The sequence below is a fragment of the Acomys russatus genome, chromosome 24 (assembly GCF_903995435.1).
Source record: "Acomys russatus chromosome 24, mAcoRus1.1, whole genome shotgun sequence".
Taxonomy (NCBI): domain Eukaryota; kingdom Metazoa; phylum Chordata; class Mammalia; order Rodentia; family Muridae; genus Acomys; species Acomys russatus.
In genome coordinates, this window is record NC_067160.1 from 47,061,592 (window position 1) to 47,078,158 (window position 16,567).

Below are 16,567 nucleotides of genomic sequence, written 5' to 3' on the forward strand. Positions count from 1 at the left end.
TGTATGTGTGTGGGGAGACAGATGCGAGTGTGCAGGTGTATTTGTATATGTGTGGGAGGGTACACATGTGAGTTTATGAGTGCATGCAGCCAAGTGAGCACCTGCGGAAGGCGCCATCTTGTCTCCTTATTCTCTTGAGACAGGCTCTCTCACTGAATTGGATGCTCGTTGTTTTCGCTTCAGTGGGGGTGAGGAACAAGTGAGCGGCTGAGAGCTGCCAGTCTCAGCCCACCCAGGGCTGGGTTACAGGCACCTGCTTCCATGTCTGGCTTTTTATGTGGGAGTCGAGTCAAACCCAGGTCCTCGTGAGCACAGTAAGCACCGTTACCAGCCAGACCATCTTCCCAGTCCTGAGAAAGTTTATTTTTAAATTTTTATGTTTTTAATTTATATTTTTATGAGATCTGTGTACTTATGCACAAACATATGCACCAAAAGAAAGTTTTCATTCTTTTCTTTCCTTCCTTCTATCTTTTTTTCCTTTGATTTTTCAAGACAAAGTTTCTGTGTAGCCCTGGCTGTCTTGGAACTCACTCTATAGACCTGACTGGCCTTGAACTCAGAGATCCGCCTGACTCTGCCTCCCAAGTGCTAGGATTAAAGTCATACACCACTATGCCTGGCCAAAACAAAAAACAAAAAACAAAAAACCAAAAACAACTTTGTAAATGAGTGCTTTATCTGCAGAAGAGGGCACCAGATCACATTATGGATGGTTGTGGGCCTCCATGTGATTGCTGGGAATTGAACTTAGGACCTCTGGAAGCGTAGGCAGCGCTCTTAACCACTGAGCCATCTCTCTAGCCCCAAAAGAAAGATTTTTAAACATTCTAAGATGGAGTTTTTCATGAGACTTTGAGGGCCATTGAACTGAACTTAGGGAGTGGTTGATTTTGCTGCTGTGAGACCGTCCATGCTTCGCTAGCTCTTCTTAAGACAGAGACTGTCAAGGGAGACCAGGATGAAGCATACCCAATCAGGTAGTCGCCTTCTGGTCCCTTCCACCAACACATCCCTAACACACAGGGCAGCAGACCCTCTTTGATAAATGTCGGCTGAAATAGAGCAATCAGCTGAAAACCATTTGCTGAGCCGTCTCACCGCCCTGGGCTCAGGGCTTTCCTTTATTCATTTATCATGATATATGGCTCTGGCCAACATACACACAGGAGAGAAATTGTTGACATGTGGAACCCAAGTACTGAAAATCTTTCATCCCTCCCCACCCCCGTCTGTTCACCAAATAAGTTTTGTTTATTTAAAGACTACAGAGGATTTGGCTGTTAAGAACCAAATGCCTTTGGAGTGGAGTTACAACATAATTTATCATTTCCTCTGTTTATTAAAAAATCCTGCATCTTTGAGCAGCACATTTGCAGTGAGAATTCTGGCCACTCACAGAACTGAACCCTGGCAAAACCTCTGCCACATGGCTCAGGCTGCTCTCCTGGGCTAACTTCTCCTTGATCTCTGGTTTAGAGGGTAGGTAGGTGGGGGTAGGAGGGCATCCTTGGTCCTTTCATCCTTGGCCTAATCCTAACCTTGAATCCTCACTGGCTATTTCATAGCACGTTTTACCAATGCGGGCAGAGGCAGCAGCAGGAGGCTAGTTACCTAGCACAGGCCACCTTGGCCCGGCTTCCCCACCTAGGACTGGAACAAACTTTCCAGCTTGAGGCGCTGTTGAAGGTGACTCTGCTCAGTGTAGCGGCCCCGCTCAAAGCCAGGGGTCACAACTCCTTTGGGTTCTAGCACCCAGCCAACAGCTGATGCCCACCAGACCCTGATGACACAGCAGGTGGCTTGGCTTCTTCAGGTTAGCCAGCTGGAGTGCTAGGGGTGTGGCCACACAGGGTGCCATGGAGAGGATCCACACTTGCTGGTATCTTGCCCCGTCCTGCTCATCTGCGGACCGTGCTTTCTAAGAAGCTGGTAAGCCTACCTCCCAAGTCCTGAGCAGCACCCCGGTTAATTAACCAGACCAAAGGAGGGGACTGGGAGCTAGGTTTGTGCGCTCCAGACTTGGAACTGTCACCAGAAGAGGAGCACTTTTCCAGGTCGAGTGCAGAACCCTAGACAATAGGGGGTTGTCTCAGGATTGACTCAGTACGGGACCCCTGGTTGACATGCACTGGAGTGTGTGTGTGTGTGGGGGGGGAGGGCAGGAGTGCACTGGGGGCGGGGAATGGCCCTTTCACCCCAGGCCTCAGTGGGAAGAGGTGGCTCTGGAACCCCGCCTACAACTTTTATCTTTGCTTTGCTGCTGAGTGGCGCTGCTTGAGAAACTTGACACCTTGTAAAATGAGGCTGATGACCAATGGAAATGGTCCGGAGCCAGGCGTGGTGGCGCATGCCCAGCACCTGGGAGGCAGAGGCAAGCAGATCTCTGTGAGTTTAAAGTCAGCCTGGACTACAAAGTGAGTTCCAGGACAGCCAGGGCTATGTAGAGAGACCCTGTCATCAGGAAAAAATAATAATAAACAAATAAGAAAATGCTCTATCACTTCCCTACTCCATTGTCTGAGAAGAGTCAGTTCCTAGCACTGTCGTTCTGTTTCCATATTTGTAGGTGTAGGTGGCATATATCTGTCTGGCTTCCTGTGAAGATTACATACAATTTCTAACACATAACTTTCTTATAATTGAATGAAAAAAAATGATTGCAGGAGACGGAAAAAAAAGACAAACTAACCTAACTTGGCACTGAATGCCACACTACAATGGTGAGCTGTTCAGTGGACGAAGGTGCTCGACACAACACCGAGAGTCTGAGTTCTATCCCCAGGTCCCGCACACTCAAAGAGCTGACTCCTGGGAGTTGTCCAACCTCTACATGAATGCTATGGTGTGCGCCTTCATATGTGCACACCGACACATGTGTAACGCATGCACATGCTCTCATACATACAACAATGAAAAAAAAAAAAAGATGGGCCACGACAAAGCACCTGTCTATCAGGAAGACAGGCCCTGGGGAAACCACAGCTCACTTCCAAATAAATGCTGAGAGATGAGAGCGGAGTGACAGAAAGGGAAGGGCATTTGGTAAGCAGCCACCAATTTACTCCCAACATAAGTACACAGACAGCTTCAAGGTTATTCTGTGCCATTCTCTCTGGTAATTCTGTCAAGAAACAGATGAGCAAAAAAGAAAAGTGGAGGTTTAAATAAGAGGAGCCAAGGCCAAAATGGGGCCTAAATCTGGAGGCAGAGAGACTGCCCAGAGGGTACCACTGATGCCACAGTAAACAGGGCAGGAGTGGGAGCCCAGGCTGCGTGGAGCAGCATGTGGGGTGACCAGCCAAAGCCTGCTCTTGGTGGCTTCATAAACAAGCTCTGGGGCTCTTCCATCCGAGCACTCCATCTTTCCTCTGCGCCTGCTTCATCAGCAGCAGTCGGAGTGAAGGCCCACATTAGTCCAAACGAGTGTACCTGAGGGCAGGGCCTCATTTACTGTCTGAAAGGAGCTGCTAAGCCTCACAGCGGCCCAGCCCTGTGGTGACATCACACAGTCAGGGTCACTGGCAACAGCGAACATTCTCTCTGAGGGCCTTCACATCAGAGATTGGGGCAGTACAAGGCTGGGCAGGGAAACAAGGAAGAGATTTGCAAATCTGAGCACCCCAACAGGAGGCTGGGCCTCCCGTGGAGAAGCAGCAGGGACAGTCTCCAATGGCCGATGATGGTAGTGGAGGCACCAGCTTGGCACCTAAGGGATGAAACTGGACTCTGATGTGCGGCTGTGGCTGCTGACGTTCATCCGAGGAGCTCTTTGGTCTTTGCTGCCAAATGCCGGTCCAGCTCTGCCATCGTGTCGTCGGCCATTTGGCTGATCTGCAAGAACAAAAATTGAACTTTGATGACTGGAGTAGGGGGACAGATGTTCCTGAAACATGCAGAAGTTTCTGGGAAATACTGATAGTGACAAGGTTCACATTGACTGAGGCTATCCTAGCTCTGCACTAGGAAATGTACATGGACATTGCTACTGATTCTCTCTCCCTCTCCCCCCCTCTTGTTTTTTTGAGTCAACAGTTTCTCTGTGTAGCCCTGGCTGTCCTGGACTCACTTTATAGATCAGGCTGGCCTCTGTCCCCACGTGCTGGGATTCAAGGCCTGCGCCGCCATGCCTGGCTTGTTACTGGTTCTTAACAGCAGTCCCTCAGAACAGCTCTGACTATTCCCCTTCTACAGATAAGAAAAATAAGACAGACCACTTATTCCGGGTGCAGTCAGGAAGTCATAACATCGGACTTTAATATACGGCAATTTGAGTCTACAAGCCAACATAAAACTACTATAAAGCACTATAAAGTAATAAGCCCCCAGAGCAGTGGTCCTCAACCTTCCCAATGCTGCGGCCCTTTAATACAGCTCCTCATGTTGTGCTGACTACCCCCCACCATAAAATTATTTTTGTCACCACTTCATAACTGTAATTTTGCTACTGTTATGCACTGCAATATAAATATCTGATGTGCAGGCTATCTGACATGTGACCTCTGTGAAAGGATCGTTCAAGCCCACAAAAGAGTCATCTGGACCCACAGGCTTCTAGAATGTCTTACCCCTCGGCTATTCTGTTTCAGAAAGCCTTTAGATGAACGGATATAAAGAATAGTAAGATCTTAGAGCTAAAAAGAAGAAAAAAAAGAAAGAAAGAAAAAGAAATGCGCATCTGATCAGCAAACACAGAAAATTCAGGAGACACAAAAGATGCAAATTAAAACAAGACACACCTTCAGCTATCACTGCTAACAAAACTTGATGTTACTGTTTCTAATTACAATATTCAGAACCAGCAAGCTACAGTGAATGAGCGCCTCCCGCATCACAGTAGGAAAGCAAACTGATGCAAATGCCTCAACTGGGAAATTATCATGCGGACATGATCTGAACATATTCTTTTTATGTTATATTACATAAAATATTGTATAAATGTTATAGATATTATTTTATGTATGGGTGTTTTGGCTCTCTGTGTGTTTGTGCATCATGTGTGTACTGGAGTCCGAGAAGGCCAGAAGAGCATGTAAGATGCCTGGAACTGGAGTCACAGATGGTTGTGAGCCACCATGTAGGTGCCGGGAATCAAGCCTGGGTCCTGTAGACCAGCCAGTACCCAACCACTCAGCTAGCTCTCCAGCCCCAAGCTGGTATTGTTTTACATTCTTTTCTATGCTTTTCTATGTATTTGTCTATCGACATGTATGATTCCCTGGAACTAGAGCTATGGGTGGTGAAGAGCCACCATGTGGCTGCTGGGAGCCGAACCCGGGCAGAGCAACAGGTGCTCTTCATCATGAGCCAACTCCCCAGCCTCCAAATTCTTAAGGTCTAGGTATAAAGATGTTTTGTTGGCTTTAACAAAGGGAAGTTGAAAACTCTATCTGCGTGTGCACATGGCTGCATGGTTTATGTGCACTATATCAAGTGTAGGTGTGAGGAGGCGGAAAGAGGCGGGCCTGAAGTGGGTGATGGGAACTGAGCCTGGGTCCTCTGTGAGGGCAGGGCACACTCTTAACTGAAACCAACTCTCCAGCCCCCACCCCCTGGCTTAATTTTTAATAATGAAAAAAAAAAATCAGAAAATCTAAAGTTATAGGATGGGGAAGCAGATGGACACATAGAGGCATTACAATGGCCGGGTCAAATTCTCAAGGAGAAAAAATACATCTGACTACGACTCAAGCATGGGTCACATTTGTATAATAAAAAATGTGCAAAATAAAAATAAGAAAAAGTGCTTCACGATATTCTTAACATCTTACAGACATGTTCATGCTGTCCTTCAATTAAAGAAAAAAACAGTTTAAAATAAAAACTTCTGTTTACGTATCTGTAGACGAAAACTAATCTATAAAATATTTCAACAAAACTAAGACACATGCCAAAACCTTTTAATCTTCATTAAACTTTTTTTCATAATATATTCCTTTTCCTCCCTCAATTTCTCTCAGATTTTTCTTTTTTCTTTTTCTTGTTTTTTCAGACAGGGTCTCTCTGTGTAGCCTTGGCTGTCCTGGACTTGCTTTGTAGACCAGGCTGGCCTCGAACTCACAGTGATCTATCTGCCTGCCTCTGCCTCCCGAGTGCTGGGATTAAAGGCATGCACCACCACACCTGGCCCTTCCGCAGACTTTTCTTATCTTCATGGTTTTTCTCCCTCCCTCTTTCCCTCCCCCTCCCCTGTCTCTCTCCCTCCCTCCCTCTCCCTCTCTCTCTCTCAAAAAAAAAAAAAAAAAAAAAGGAAAAAATTGGAGTCTGTTTATTCCTGGACACATGGCATGCCCTATAGTGTGGCTGATATGCCCAGAGACACTTTACTTGAGAAAACCAACTTTGCCGTTTCCAGAAGGTATCAACTGAAAATAGCTTCTTGGTTAGGGGCAGGGCTGTGTGTCCACTCCCCCTTCTCTATGCTGGGCTCTGTCGGCTGTGAACCTGTGCAGGTCCTGTGCTTGCTGTCAGTCTCTGTGAATTCATTTGTATATCAGTCCTGTTGTATTGGAAGGCACTGTTTCCTTGGAATCATCCCCCACCCCTGGCTTCTTAACAAACATTGTGCCTCCTCTTCCACATAGATCCCTGAGCCTTGAGGGGAAGGATTTGATAGTAACAATCCGTTAAGGGCTGAGTCTTCAACATCTCATTTGACCAGTTGTGGGTCTCTGTGTTAATTATCACCTATTGCAAAAATAAGCTTTTCTGATGGGGCTAAGCTGTAGGTTAAGCTCTGTTCTGTAAGTATAGCAGTATGCCATTAGGGGTCATTTTATTCCTAGGTTCCTTTAGCAGAATAATAACAGTAGGCTTTTCTCTAGGTATATGACCTGCCTAGTCTCAGTTTCTTGAACAATTCATCAGTATCATGGATGGGTTCCATTGCACGGAACAGGCCTTCAATCCAAAAATAAAGAAATAGGCAAACAAGCAAATAAAGGGAGTGGCTTGGTTACTCCTACAATGTTTGTGACATTACTACATCAATATATCTTACAAGCAGGCCTCTGTTGTAGGTCACAAGGTTTGTAGCTGGGCACCAGCTGGATTTACACATGCCTTAGGACGTAAGTAAGTTGTCTTCAGCAATAGAGCCTTACCACCAGGTTATAGAGAGTCATCAATAGTCTTAGCAAGTCTTTGTGATTTTTTTTTTCCTTCTTTTTCTGTCTTAGGGAGGTGGTCTATGGGACCATTTTGGTCAACAACTCAACAAGACATAGCCCATTCTTGGCAGTGGAGGTTTTTACCTAGGGGCATAAAATGTCTTCTTGGTATACCAGGGACATAAGATGTCTAGTTGGGGCGGTTTCTTCCATTACATGGTGACTCCATTTAAATTCCTTTCATATATGTATATAACATGCCAAAATCTTAATATTCTATCTTTTAGTGATGGGAAGATGAATAATGTGCTATTCAGGTCTGTACTGGTCATATCCCACCTAAGACAGAGCACATACCATGTTCTCAGGAAGTTTTTCTGCAAAAGTATGCATGCCTTTCTAAGAATGAAACATGATTTAGTACGTGTTGCAGGCTCCCTTCAAACTTTAAATGAGGTTGAAATGAAGGCAGGCGCTTTGGCAGGAAGCACCAAGGGCTAGCACAGTGTGCAGATCTGTATGCTCAGCAGCACGGCAGCTGCTTGACATCTTTATTTGCCGACCACAGGCCTTGGCCAGGAATTAGGAACTAAATCCGTGGTTTGAAAGAGCAGAAACTAAAAAGGTCTTGCAGCAATTGGTCCCAGGCAGGAACGTCGCCAAGCTCTCACCATACTAAAATCTACACATTTTTCAGCTGGAAAAAGCACAGCTCCTGGGGCTGCCAGATACTCTGGAAGAGTGGCCGGGCTCAGCATGGCAGCTGGTTTCCTCCTCAGCAGCTGCCCTGCGTAGGCCAGGAGCAGCGCCTAGCAGCGCAGCAGCACTGCAGGCTGGAATGAGAGCTAACAGTCTAACAATACAGGAAAACATGAGCCATGGCATCCGTCTGAGCGTGTGTCCTCACCCATCAAATGAGGGTGCCATTCCTTCTCCGCAGCTGACAGGTAAGTAAAAGGACCACATAAGCACACTACACTCTGGTTATCTTATGCAAATGCTGGCTGCTGTCACTGTGACTTTACTACCACTCTGACTTCACGCTAGTCCATCAATGAAAGTATTTACTAACTCTTTTTTTTTTTTTTTTAAACCAGCTAATAGGTACAAAGGGCCCTTGGGAACAGGTCACCTGCAGGCTCACCATTTTCATCTTTATCGGACTTTGTAAAACACTGATGACTAATGACACCACCAGCAGCAGCTCCTACTGGCTGACAATCCACATGACCCATGAAACGCTGTTGTGTCCCTTAGCATATTTTCACCTAGCTAGTGCGTAAGAATTTCTACTGTATGAAATGTTTCTGTTTCTGTTAACTCGTTTGTTGAAATCTGACCATCTCACATAATTTCTATAAAAAAGACAGTTATTGTCCCCATTCTACAGAAAACTAAGCCAAGTAACTTGGGCAGGATTGCTTTGTCCATTCTGCTCTGCCCACTAACTTTTTATGTGACATGATGTGTCCAAAACTTCACTCCTGGTGGCTGGTTTGACAAGCCTGCTCCACACTACCCAGCCTCCTCCCTCCTCATCCCATCCACCAAGTGCTAGGGCCACTGAAGGAGTCAGTTCCATGTCCTTTAAAATCACAAGATCAGGAACCAGAGTGGACGAACAGAGTGAAAATGATCAAGAACCATCATATACTAGTCTCAGCTAAGCACGCGTGTCTTCTGGTCCTCCTGTGCTCCTGTGGGATGCGCACAGACCACCCCAGCTTACAGATGAGCAAAGCCATTTGTTCACTTACACAGCTGCCAAGGAAAGAGCTACGGTCTGAATGCCTGACTCCAAAGCAAGAACCATCTTTACTCTCACGTCTCGCTTTATATTATATCACTTATCACCAACCCCACCAGAACTACCACCACCATCAATGTAAAAGAGAGGGATGGAGAAGCAGGAGACAGGAGCACAGAGTGAGCTCTGCACAGGCCTGCACACAGCCACCCTTTCTGAGGATGGCCTTACCAGGTCTAGCCCCTGCCTGCCTCCTGGCTGCCTCCTGCCTGCAGGGCCCTCCCCTCCGTCAGCCCCACCAGCACCAGGCTTCAGTTCAGAGAGTGCTGCTTCTCAGAAGAAGACAGCAGTGAAAGGATCTTGGCCAGAGTCACTGGTGGTTTCTGCCAAATGCTTTAATGTTGAGCAGGCCCATTTGTGGCAGACTGAAGCGAAGGTACCACAGCAGGCTGGCAGATGTCAGACCTGAGCACGGACATCTCTGGTCCCGCAGCAGTGCTGGGCTAGGCTAGGGGCTGAGGGAGTCCAGTCAGATACAATGACTGAGACAGAACCTGCATCCTGACCATGTCAATCTTAGACACCAGAGATGAAAGAAATGTTGTTATAAGAATATTTCAAGAGAATCTGACCTCCAAAGAATTTTAAAAATGATTTCAGAAGAAAGGGTCAATTTCATAAGCTACAAGGCTGTTCAGAGTCGCATCACTGAAACGACTACCTCTAATAGTTGATAATTAAAGTTACTGATCTTTGTATGCCTAAGTATCTTTAAAACATTTTTATTAGACTTACTAATTTTGTTTTATGTGTATTCTGCGTGCACATATATGTGTGGGCACCACACACATGCCTGGTGGCCACAGAGGTCAGACCCCCTAGAACCAGAGTTTAGATGATGTTTGAACCTGAGCCCTCTGTAAGCACAAGCAGTCCTTGTAACCACTCAACTACTTCTCCAGCCACAAGTTTTCTTTCTAAAAATGTAATTGTAATGTTACTGTATAGTCCACTGTTTAAAAAATAATAAATTCAGCCGGGCGTGGTGGCGTATGCGTTTAATTCCAGCACTTGGGAAGCAGAGGCAGGCAGATGTCTGAGTTCCAGGACAGCCAAGGAAAACCCTGCCTTACATACACAAAAAGTAAGTAAGTAAATAATTATATTTATTTATTTATTTATTTTGGGTTTTTGAGACAGGCTTTCTCTGTGTAGCCCTGGCTGTCCTGGACTGGCTTTGTAGACCAGGCTGGCCTTGAACTCACAGAGATCCGCCTGCCTCTGCCTCCCAAGCGCTGGGATTAAAGGCTTGTGCTACCACCGCCCAGCAATAAATAATTCTAAAAATTGTCCATGTTAATAAAATATTTTCCTAACTTCTATATAAATTCCAATAATGGAAGTCCAATGGACATAAAAAATATTTTCAGAAACTTGGTTCCTAGTTTTCTATTATTATACATAACACACTAATGACACACACAACCCCTTAACTGATTAAAGTTGACAATTTCTTTTAGATACATTCCAAAGTCACAAATCAGAAATAAAAGGTTTTGGGCAGCTGTCATAGCATCCTCTATGAAGGCTATAAAGATTTATATTAATAAGAACAAACAAATGAATTATGAAAGAGGATAGAAAGTTAATGTTTTGTTCAGTTCTGATCTTGTTACAGTGGTGGTGAAATACATAAAAATAAATTCAACAGTAAAATGTAAAGTCCACGTGAAGCATGACAGGTACAGATGGCCTCAGAGCACACTGGATAGGTATCTGTCTGCACGTCTATGCCCCACAGGAGTACCTGCTGCCCAGGGGGGCTGGGAGAGGGTATCAATCCTTCAGGGCTGGACTTACACATGGTAGTGAGTCTCCACATGGCTGCTGGGAACAGAATCTCTAGGAAAGCAGCCAGTGCTCTCACCTGCTCAGCCACATCTCCAGCTCCCAGAAGGGCTATTCTAACAGTACAGAAGTGCAGTGAGACATACAGACTTTTAGTCTGGTTAATCTTAGTGTGTGATTTTTTTATAATAAAGTTTATTTTAAAAATAAATATATTAAAAACCTTTCTCTAGAGTTGTAAGCTCACATTGCAATTTTGAGTTCAGCTAGGTATGGTGGCACACACCTGTAATCCTTATACTTGGGAGACTAAGACAGAAGGACTCGGATGAATCTGAGACCACCTGGGCTACATAAGACGTGCCAGGCCAGCTAGTGTTACATAGCAAGGCACTGTCTCATAAGAACAGAAACTCAGCTCAAATGTTAGAACCTACCAAAAGATAGGCTAAGCTGGGCGCGGTGGTGTGCACCTCTAGTGCCTGCCCTCCTCAGACACATAAAGGAAACCATGCACATGTGTTTGAGACACTGACACTCTACAAACTCGAGTGATTTTGGAAAGATATATTAAGAACCTTTAAAAAAAAATGCATTTCTGGGGTTGGAGTAGAGTGCTTACAAGGCATATGTAGGGCTCTCATGTCAAACCCCAGCTCCAGGGAGAAAACAAATAAGCCAGCCAGTGCATTTCTCTATTCCGTAAGCTAGACCTGGGGTGCTCCACCCGGGGAAGATAGTCACTGAAACCTCACTAATGTAAGTTTTAGAAAATTTAAACAAGATTTTTAAAAATAAAAATATCTAAAAGCAGAGCTTCTAAAAGACAATTTTCCATAGTGCAAGATGAATTATTTAGCAGCTGTGAGAAGTTGCCATTTGTAAATTTTTTTCAAACACATAAACAACTAGTCCCCTTAATAACAAATGAAAAGTTAAACCTGGAGTCAAACGTTTACATATATTGTACGACTCAATACTGTTTAGAACTATGTGTTGAAGAAAAGGAAAGGGCTATTTCAAAAGGCTGAGTGCCTCTCCACATTGTGCATTTATGGGATGATTCTCCTGCAGACTGTTAAACAGTCTTTATAATGGCCAGATAGTACTTTAAACTGCTGATGAAGGAACAATCACCCAGCAGCTTTAATTATATAAAGCAAAGCAAAAACAAACCAACCAACCAATGGCAAAAACTTCTTTGGCGCTGTCCAAATAGAGAAAGAACATGATGCCCTGGGCTGCCTCCAACTGCTTTCCACCCCAACCTCAGCCACACGACTGACTGCAAGCGAGGCTACTAACAAGGCAGGAGTAACAGGGAAATGATGGCTCTCCGCCAGACTTTCACACTGGAGAGGCTGCTGCGCTGTGCAGGGTGGGATTTCCCAGCCCGCAGGAGCGCCCCGAGATGCTGACGATGGTCACCTACTCGGCTGAGATGTCGTGGCTGTCTTCATTCTGTCTCACAGTAACCAGGCACCAGTTCAGTATCAGAAGAACAAAGTATTTTCACTTGGAAAGAATAACAGACGGTAGGACGCACTGGAGGGAAAGTACAGTCTGAAAAGGGTGGAAGCCAGCGCAGTGAGGAAAGGCTTCTGGCAAGGTCAAGTGTGTTTTAACAAGAGCACTGATTATCTGATCAGTCTTCCTTCTTCAATGAGCATGCACTCTGCACTCTGCGGCAGACTCCAACTTGCTGAATGAGGGGAGCCTGGCAGCTCAGGATGCCCAAAGCCTACTATCAGAAAGCACACAAAAGCCACGTGTCCATTGCAGAGATGACCTCTCCTCCCTCCCCCACTCCCGCACCCCCGCCCCCCCCCCGACTCCTGCCGTCTTCAGTGTACTAAGGAGGAGCAGGCTCTCTTTGGAGAGACAGCCTTCTCTATGAATGTCCCTCTGAGTGAACCAGGAGGGTAGAAAGACAGCAGGGGGGACTTGAGAATCTAACCGCTAGGCGTCCTAATGGCACCCACCGTCTAGCATCCTAGGAGCCCTTTCAGGCAGATAGGACTAAAACCTTTACAGGAAAAAACAGATCCAAGGGTCAAGTAAGCTCTCCACGGTCACAGAACAGCAGCTGCACACACACGTTTCTGGTCCTTCTTTCACACTTTTGCAGAAGTATCAGGGAGACATTTAAACAACACGCTTCAAAGCTGGAGAGGTGGCTTAGCCTGCAGTTCAGAGCACTTACTGCTCTTCCAGATGATCCAAGTTCAGTTCCCAGCACCCACGTCAGACGCTTTAGGCCCTGTAACTCCACCTCCAGGGACTCTGACACTCTCTTCTGGACTTTGCAGACACGTGCACTCACTGTATATCTCCCACATAAATGCACATGCATACATAATATTAAAAATCTTTAAAAACATGATTTCTAGGTGGTATACTGAATCAGGAAATATAAGAGCAACAGCCAGAAGTCAAAATTCCCTTAGGTGACTGCTGGCTGACCTACAACCAAAATGCTAGCTGCTCCATTGTGAGGGCAGTGGCCCCTCCCCTGCCTCCAGCAGCTCCCTGCCCTGCTGGCTTCTGCTCATGCCTCATCCGACCCCATTTTGTTTTCAACTTTCCTAACAGGATGCTTTCATTGTGCACACAGCAGCCTTGGGGCCTATCCAACACTTGGTATGACACTAAACATTACTCATTTCATCTTCTAAATCCTGATCAATTCCCCTTCCTCCCCCACCCCATTCTCCACCTGGTCACACAGTAACTTTTTGTAAGCATACATGTGCTCTCTTTGTCTGAAAAAAATGAGATCTTTCAAGACAGTTACTGCATGAGAATTGCCTGGGACGCAGTTTAAAATTCCCAGGTACCATTCCAGCTTCACTGACTGAGAATTTGGGAGCAGGTCTCAGATACAGGGGTGGGGATGGGGAGGTACAAGTACACACGTGTGTGCGCAAGTGTGAAGACCACGCGTTTCTTTTCTTTTACCCATCAGCCACTATCCACCTTGGGTTTCAGGCCAGGGCCTCTCATTGAACCCAGAATGTGAGGCCAGTGAGCCCCAGGGTTCCCACCTCTGCACCCCTCCTGGCTTCCTGCTGGGCTTACAGACGAGGACTTCCATGACCAGCTTTTCATGTGGGTTCTGAGGGATCAAACCCAAGATCTTGTTCTTGCACAGCAAACATGTCACTGACTGAATCACTTCCCTAAATCCCGGACACCTGCATTTCTCCTGAGGGTAAAGTATAATCAAATATTCACACATGCCCCACAGACCTCTATGAGGTAAGTATAGACTTCTTGGCAACAATGCCATCTGGCTTGGCCTGAAAAACAAGCTTAGGCATTGGGAAGGGGCAAGAGCAGGCCTTACAGTGAGTCAGGTGCTTGGATTCATAGTCCTGGCGCCTGCTGTTGTCAAGAAAGGACACTTGTTGACTCTGGAAGATTGAGAGATGTATAAAACAAACTTGAGCCCAATGTGTGGTCTGAAATTGAGCTCACAAGCCCAGCCTAGAAGAGCTACACCCCAGGTGGCTCAGAGAAACGAGATGAGCAATGATGTGGGTGCCCTGACGCTTCCAGTGCGGGTCTCTAGTTATGCAGCGTAACCGTGGCTGCCAGTAACTGACGGACGCACAGCCAACATGGAGCCGCTCTGCACATGCTCACAATTCCTCACCCTGGTACCTAAGACCATTCATGACCTGTGGGCCCAAGGGGAAATGTTCTTCTGAATCAGCACACCTCTGTGCGTGCTGGGCTACCTGGCTCCGGGCCTTTCACCCGCTCCCTCCAGCAGAAGGAGTGCTCGGCAGAGAGAACACAGCTGCTCTCTCTCCGGCAGCCGGGAAGCTAGACAGCAAAGCATGTAGCTCTAGGATCAGTTTGCCTAGGTCTGGATCCCACTTCTACCACTATGAGCAAGAGAGCATGCACAGGTCCCCCAGCTTCCCTGACCCGGCCTCCTCATGCCCTCTTTCAGCTCTGTTGTGCGGCTGCTCCAGCGGTGGGGGCTGAGCCTGGAGCCTTGTGAATGCTAGGCCCTCGGCTGAGCCTGGAGCCTTGTGAATGCTAGGCCCTCGGCTGAGCCTGGAGCCTTGTGAATGCTAGGCCCTTGGCTGAGCCTGGAGCCTTGTGAATGCTGGGCCCTCAGCTGTACCTGCAGCCTCCTGTAGTGAGGAGGGTACAGTGTTCAGCCCAGAGCCCAGCACACAGTCAGAGGTCACAGCATCTTGTCTGCTTCTGTGGGTCCTTCCAGGGTCTACCATAGGGCTAGACTTAAGAGACTTGGTGTTGATCATGTGACTTCAATGACCAGAGCATTCTGTTTCGCTCCTTGCTTCAGACACAGAATCCTTGGATGACATACATAAATGCTACATCTGTTGCCAACTGTACCTGCTTCTCTATGAGTCTAATGGTGTCCTCCGAGGTTTTGTCCTTTGATTTCTTCAGTTTATTCATTGCATTAGTACGAACCTTCCGTAAATTTTCTTTGGCCTTGTTGGTGTTCTGCTTGGCCAGTTTTACCAGCATTTCTCTGTGTTCCCTGGTTACTCTGAAAAAGAGACACACACATACATATAAAAGTTCAACAAAATTACTCTGTTTAGTAAGACACTGACCTCCAGCCAAGAATTACACACTACTCTGTTAGCTCAACAGACTATGGCTCCAACCCGTCAGCTGATGACCTTCACCCTCCGACAGATGCCAATGGACATGCTTAGTCCTAGTGAGTCATCTAGTAAGAGCAAGTAAGAGACATTAAGGAACCAGCAAGGTACTTACAAGATCCAGACACATCCTCTCCTCAAAATCCCCAGCGGTCTAGTGGGAATCTAATGCGTGGGTGGAAACTAACTAAGATGAGCATGTGACTCAGTTAGCAATGACCCTGACACATTATGAAGATGATGATGATGGTGTAGGGTTTCTCTGTGTGGCCTGGCTATCCCGGAACTCACTCTGTAGACAGGCTGGCCTTGAACTGGGGTCCGCCTGCCTCTGCCACTCAAGTCTTGGGATAAAGGTGTGCCACACCCAGATAAATGTCAGTTTTGTTATCAGCATCTTCATCATGACAAGTGTAAACCATAAAGAAAGGCATTTTATCGCACACAGCATCACTAGTTCACATTGAATCATGATGACAACCGAGCGGCACAGCCCAGCCTTCCATTCTCCGTCCTGTAAACACTGAGTCCCAGAAGCCGAGGGAACGGAGTAGAACGCACACAACAGAGCTTCATCCTGCTCCTAAGGAAATTAGCTGCAGAGAGGCAGAAAGACATTTATCAGAGTATGAGGTGACCGACGTGGGAGAAGATAAGAGGCCACAGAGAAACTCAGCTCAGCTCAGCAGGCCTGTCCCAGAGAAATGACATCTAACTGTGGCAGCTCATAGGTCCACTCAGCACCGCTCTGGGTCTCTTGACACAGACACACGCTCTTTACCCTGAGGTTAGGCTACAAACTTACATGACCTAAGGAAATGTGTGTAAAATGCTGTGTGTCAGCTCAGGGCAGGAGCTTTCAGAGGCAGCATGAGTTCCCTGGATCACAGAAAAGCTGAGGCAGAGCTTCCATCAGCTCGGGTCCAGGACAGCTGCAAAGACCAGCACCTCCCACGGAGCTTGAGACATACAGGTCTACTGTTGCGTGCCCGGTGAGGCGTGGGAGATCGCTTGTTCCCGCAGCGTCCTCCACACTATCCTCACTAATACACCTCATAGATCCGAAGAGTAAGTTCACCTTTCTAGTGCTGGCAGGGCTAGAGGGATTTCCAAGAAAGAACATGTACAAAAGCTATGAGGTGCAATGTTGTAGAAAATATAAATTGCTAATAATGTTTATTATTAACACCTGTAATTACTGGAGCAGTATT

The 16,567-nt window shown here is 46.5% G+C and overlaps 1 protein-coding gene across 2 annotated transcripts in view; it reads right to left on the reverse strand.

Moving 5' to 3' along the window:
- Nucleotides 1–3,686: 3,686 nt before the first annotated feature.
- The window catches only part of Mrrf (mitochondrial ribosome recycling factor), a 49,679-nt gene continuing 36,798 nt past the window's right edge, over nucleotides 3,687–16,567 (reverse strand). Inside the window, exons 5-6 of one of the 2 annotated variants that reach the window (XM_051167089.1) lie at nucleotides 15,079–15,238; nucleotides 3,687–3,834 (exon numbers count right to left, since the gene is read on the reverse strand). In XM_051167089.1, coding sequence (XP_051023046.1) covers nucleotides 3,757–3,834; nucleotides 15,079–15,238 — 238 coding nt within the window. In that variant the 3' untranslated portion in view covers nucleotides 3,687–3,756. Of the gene's footprint in view, nucleotides 3,835–15,078; nucleotides 15,239–16,567 lie in introns of those variants that run through there. The other variant, XM_051167090.1, reaches the window with a different exon arrangement.